General features: G+C 42.4%; 1 protein-coding gene across 1 annotated transcript in view; it reads right to left on the bottom strand.

Moving 5' to 3' along the window:
* The window catches only part of gab2 (GRB2-associated binding protein 2), a 79,566-nt gene that overhangs the window by 40,440 nt on the left and 32,805 nt on the right, over nucleotides 1-6,321 (bottom strand). The window contains exon 2 of the mRNA XM_016463238.1: nucleotides 767-1,070. Within this exon, the coding sequence (XP_016318724.1) occupies nucleotides 767-1,070 (304 nt within the window). The remainder of the gene's footprint in view (nucleotides 1-766; nucleotides 1,071-6,321) is intronic.

The raw sequence follows: 6,321 nt of genomic DNA on the forward strand, positions 1-6,321 counted from the left end.
TTTGGCGGAAACTCAAATTAAAAAAAAAAATGGCGTTTATCGCGTTTTGGAACCAAACTCTTCATATGCATATATGTGTGTGTGTTTTGAAAAGTTTTTAGACTAATTTAAAGTATTTGAATATATTATGTTTTATATATACATTTTTAATATTAACATTATAATTATTTATGAATATATTATAATTGTGTGTAAATTATAAAATTATTATATAACATACTGTATATTAATATATAGATTTCAGCTTATTTAGAGTTCAGTCTCTTATTTTACAGTAAAAAAAAATCACTTGAACTAATATAAGCTATATATATAAGCTGCAAGATCCCACAATGACAAAGTCCTCTTTATGTCAAAAATGAAATAAATACAAACACAAACACATGCCTGCAATGATGGGCAATGTTCCCTCCCTTTCTTTAACAAAACAAAAGGGAAAAAAATCAATAAACCTTTCAGACACTGCATCCATTTGGCAAGGCTGGTCCAGCCCAACTTTCTCAAATGAAAGAGAGAGAAAAAAAGGAAAGCAATAAGATATGGCATCAGGTTCCTTGTGATTGTTTTCTATCTGTCGTATCATCAGCTCAGAGAAAAAAATAGCACATTGCTCCAGATGAGAGCACTGTTACTGTAAAACCATAGATAATGGCATATAGTAAATATATTGAATTTGGTTACTGCGTTAACATTGCCAATAGCTGAAGCTAAATTCAACAGAATCTGCCCCAAAATGTTGATTTGAATGTTGACGTGGTTCTCCTACCGTGATGGTTGTCCTCTGACTGGTTGAATCCGCAGAGCTGGCAGATTGAGCGCACCCAGCGGTTCATCTCCACCTCCGTTTCTGCCACCAGGTAGAAGGTTCTCTCGGCCGTCTTGATGTCGAACACAAAGCTGTCCTGGAACTCTTTGCGTTTGAAGGTGAGGCCGGCGTCCACCTGCTCGCAGCAGTGCAGGTCGATGATGCGAATGGGCTTTTTGGCATGGTCACTCTTGTAGTACTCAAGAATATCCGGGTCTCCACTCATGCGCCCGCTACGCAGGATAAACCAGCGCTTCTTCCAAGCCTACAGACATAACAATGACAACGATGGAAGGATTTATTAAGGTTTGTGTTATTATTATATATATTAATAACCAACAAGATAGACAGACAGACAGACAGACAGATTAGATAGATAGATAGACAGACAGACAGGTAGATAATAATAAATACAGGAGAAACAAATACCGTATTGGCCTGAATATAAGATGACCCTGATTATAAGACGACCCCCCTTACAACAGGCATTTATGTATTTCATGGCACACTCGTTTTATGCGTATTTGGCTCCACATATTGTTGTGGGTGTATTATTGACATGTCAAAGTCTAGACCCTGAATATAAGACGACCGCGTTTTTTCAGATGTATTTCCAAGAAAAAAACATCGTCTTATATTCGGGTCAATACGGTAAATAAAGTAAAAATTACTAATATTGTGAAATATTATTACAATTTAAAATACATGTTTTCTATTTTAATATATTTTACCATGTCATTTATTCCTGTGATGGCAAAGTCAAAGTTTCAGTGTCACGTGATCCTTCAGAAATCTACATGTCTATCTATATCTATACAAATCTATATATATCCTTCAGTATTCTAATATGCTGATTTGCTTTTTCAGGATTCTTTGATGAATAGAAAATTCGAAAGAACAAAAAAAATAAATATTTTGCATCATTATAAATGTCTTTCCTGTCACATTTGATCGAAATAATGCATCCTATTAATTTCTTTATTAAAAAAAAAAACTTTTGGTAGTCTAAGTCCTATATATATATCCTATATCCTATATATATATAATCAGTTCCATCATTATTTAGTGCACAGTTTTACATTGTATATAATACATGTACAATGACAGTTCAATAATTTTATAACAAAAATTTTAAAAGTTTTGTTTTATGTTTCACTAATAAATAACAACATCTGGGGTTACGCATGTAACCATGGTTCCCCAAGAGGGAACGAGACGCTGCGCCCCCTAGGGGGCACATTGGGGAATGCCGCCAGCATGACCGGTGTCTGAAGCATGTGTGAAACAATGCCAATCCTATTGGTCCACATGGCCCATGACGTCATAGACGGGGGTGCCCGGAAGTATAAAAGGGTACCTGCTGAATACGTCACCAACTGAAGGAGATGTAAACAGGCAGGTCGAAGGCATGGAGAGTGGGCGCAGCGTCTCATTCCCTCTTAGGGAACCATGGTTACATGCATAACCCGAGACGTTCCCCTCTAGGGAACTCCACACTGCGCCCCCTAGGGGGCACATTGGGGAACGAAATCCAACCATGCTATGCGAGGCGCGTGCCTGTCCACCTGGTGGGAGAGCACCAAGAATGCAACAGACATACGCCAATCCTTTCCTCAGAAAGGGACCAGGCCACTGACACTGCGGGCTGCTCAAATAACCTGGCAGAAATGAGGAGACCCGATTAGATCAAGGGGAACACCCCACCCAAGCTAAGAGCACAGCTATCCTCAGATAGCTATGCTATGTGAGCAATACTAGCCTGGATACACAAGACCACTGAAGAGGCTAAACTAGAAAGCCTCTAGAGGAGCTCAAGAGATCGCCACTTACATCTCAGGTGATAAGAGTAGCTGCTGAGCTAGAACACAGCTATCCTCATATAGCTATGTCCTAAAGGTATTATAAAGGCTTGTAGACCAGAATAACAATCTAGATAGCCTTCCTGCAGAGCTGCCCAGACCACAGAGAGTGGGCTATCTACTTACAACCCTAGCAGGGGAGATAGCACTCTCTAGGCAAGGGCTCAAGGAGACCGCTACTTAAAGACCCTAAAAAGGGGAGCAGTCACTGAGCTAGCACATAGATATCCTCAGATAGCTAGGCTATAGGAAAGGGGGCCACTCCAGGAGAGGGCTTACCGCAACTGCAGTAGAACACAGCTAGCCTCAGATAGCTGTATTCAAGTAAGCCCGTCCTGGCATAACAATGGCTGGAATATAACCACCCTCAGATGGCTATACTAAGGAGGTCCCCAATCCATGTCATCAGTAAATGAGCGAACACATAAACATCATTAGTCCGAGATCAAAGCCTGATGTAAGCTGTGGCCATAACACTAGAGGGCTGGACACAGCTATCCTCGAATAGCAGTTCACTCAGATAAGGCTGAAGATAGCCCAGACCACGGAAGTGGGCCATCTAGTTAAAACCCCGAAGGGGAGACAGCACAGTCTATTCAAGGGGCTCACGGAGACCACTATTTAAAAACCCTAAAATGGGGAGCAGTCTCCGAGCTGGAACACAGCTATCCTCGAATAGCAGATTCCTAGACAAAGACTTCAGCGCATAATCGAGAGAACTTGTGCCAAGGGGAACCCAACCTAGTTAAGAAGCCAGGCTAGAAGATAGCTGCCCTCAGACCGCCATATTCCAGAGCAGAGTAAGCTTGAGCTGGGGCATGACCATCCGCAGACAGCTACACTCTGAGCAGGGACTGTTCCCTTAAGCCCTGAAGAGGGGGAGCAGTGTACTCAACCCAACCCACTAAGCGGGATTCAGAGGGACCGCCCACTTAAAACTACACAGAAGCCTGGGGAGGCAGCCCACTCCTAAACCCATCCGGCTTAACTCAGGAAGAGAAATTCTGCATAACCACTCTAAGGTTATGCTGAAACACCCTGGGAGAGAAAGCTCGCAAGCCTCTCTCCACAGAGTATTTAAATATATTCACGCCCAGCAAGGCTCTCCACACACAATAACATGCATATTAGAGAGGCACGGCCGAGTTGAATATAGCTCCGCCCATGATCTTGCGGGATCAGGGCTGAAACGACTCCGTGCTCACACTTCATCATCATAACAACAACCCAACGATATCTGTGGCATCTGACAACCCGTATAGAGAAGGTGTGCGGATGCCGCAGATCAAAGCGATGACTGTGAGGTGAGATAAACTGTGCCGCGGCAACAGCGGAACTGGGCCGCGAGACACAAACGCTTTGTTCTGCATCCCTCAGGAATAGGAACAAACGCGAGCGGAGCCTAGACATTGTGACTCATCACAATGAGCGCGCAACTCTGAACGCGCGTGCTTTACGCCGAGACAAACGCGAAAGCAGAATATGCCCTCGAGTGTTAGAATCCAAACACGGAGGCACACAATCCCTAAGGTGCTGCTCTACTCGAGCCCTATCCAATAACCCAAAAAGAGCGTCTTAAACCCGCGTATCCCTCGATTCAAGTCTTCGCCGTGCCTCGTCAACAGCGGGACCCGAACAGCGAGACGCAAACGCTTGTCACTCACCTCTCAAGAAGAGGGACAAACACGAATAGAGCTTCTCATTGGATAACACTCACAATGAGCGCGTTCAACACCCTCGAGCACTGAACACGCAACCTGACCAAGATACATGACGCATAGATCGTGTGTGTCCTCAAGTGACAGAAACCTCGGGCACGGAGGAACACACTTTCCACAGCGCTCACCTGCCTTGGTCTCTCACACGCACTCCAGACAGACGGTTCCTGAAGACAACAAAAGTTGGTGACGTATTCAGCAGGTGCCCTTTTATACTTCCGCATGGCCTATGACGTCATGGGCCATGTGGACCAATAGGATTGGAGTTGCTTCACACGTGGTTCAGACACCAGTCATGCTGGCGGCATTCCCCAATATGCCCGCTAGGGGGCGCAGCATGGAGTTCCCTAGAAGGGGAACATGAGGTATTATTAAAAAATGTTTTAATAGTAAATGCTTATAGACATCTGTTTTTCTTATTTGGTTTTATTATGTTCCTTTTTCATTATATGCTGACTGGTATTAAGAGGAGAGAAATAATTTCTCCTGTCCTAGCATCTCTTCATTGGTTACCGGTGCAGCATAGGATCCATTTTAAGATTTTATTATTTGTGTATAAAGCATTAAATGATCTAGCCCCATCATACTTGTCCGAACTTCTCAGCTATCAGCAATCCTCTCGCTCTCTCAGATCCTCAGATAAACTTTTCTTGCATATACCTCGCTCTCGCTTGAAATTTAAGGGGGATCGGGCTTTTTCTGTAGCCGGTCCTCGACTATGGAACAGCATACCTCTGGACATTAGATCTGCGCCTTCCCTTCCTGTTTTTAAATCCCGCCTGAAGACTTATCTGTATTCCTTGGCTTTCGGATGAAATGTATGTTTGTGTATGTTAATGTGTTTTTGTATTGATTATGTGTTTTTGAGTCATTTCTTTTTATTCTCTTAATCTCTATATTTACTTTATTTGTATATGTACAGCACTTTGGCATACACTAGCTGTTTTTAAATGTGCTATATAAATAAACTGACCTTGACCTGTAGTCAAGTTCTTGTCTTCTTTTACTGTTAATTTCAATAATACAGAAATATTGAACAACAAAATATGAAGCCTCTCGACATGAAATGCTCATTCAAAAGAACAAATAAGTCTTCAGTTTGTGCTTGGTTAACACTGATCAAAACCAAGATTGGGCTCCAAGTGTGTTTCTGTGGGTGTGTGTTCCATTTTGTGTATAAGTGTGTGTATAAGTGTGTGTGTGAGCGCCTTATTTGAGACAGGTGCTACTCCCACACACTGTTTCCTGCTTAGATAGAGCTTTAAGGGGGAAACAAACACAGACGCACACACACACACACACACACACACACACAGATAGAGAGAGAGATACAATGCATGTACTCCATTATGGCAACTGCAACAATGGCACACACACACCTGCTAGTCTACTGTTTGATGATCCATTAAATTTTACGAGACACACAGGCACAGTACACTACCTCAACAAATACAAATACAAGGATTCCCACTTGTGTACAAACACACAGGTGCTTCAGGCGTAGTAGTTGGGAATTTCCCTGATTTGAATGTAAATGGACTCTTCTGCTTTAACCACACGCAACAGAAAAACATTGTAATTTTAATTGAAAAAAAAAAAAAATCACTTCATAATAAATATATTCTTAGTTTGTAAGAATACAGTAGCAGTAGCAAGTCATTTTAAATAAATAAATAAATAGTACACCTTGAAATATTTAGATGTCCAGTGTATAGAGTTATTTCCACACTGACAGAAAAAGTACATAGAGAATGATGGAAATAGGTTCTGTGGCCCAATGCCAGAAATTTACTTCCGCCCCATATCACTCGCGCTCTCTCTCTCTCTCTCTCTCTGCAGCTCTTGCTGACACACAGGATCCCACAGGCTCTCTTTCTTCCATCAACACTGACACACACACACACACACACACACACACACACACACACACACACACACA

This window comes from Sinocyclocheilus anshuiensis, unplaced genomic scaffold, assembly GCF_001515605.1.
Source record: "Sinocyclocheilus anshuiensis isolate Anshui unplaced genomic scaffold, SAMN03320099.WGS_v1.1 scaffold513, whole genome shotgun sequence".
Classification (NCBI taxonomy): domain Eukaryota; kingdom Metazoa; phylum Chordata; class Actinopteri; order Cypriniformes; family Cyprinidae; genus Sinocyclocheilus; species Sinocyclocheilus anshuiensis.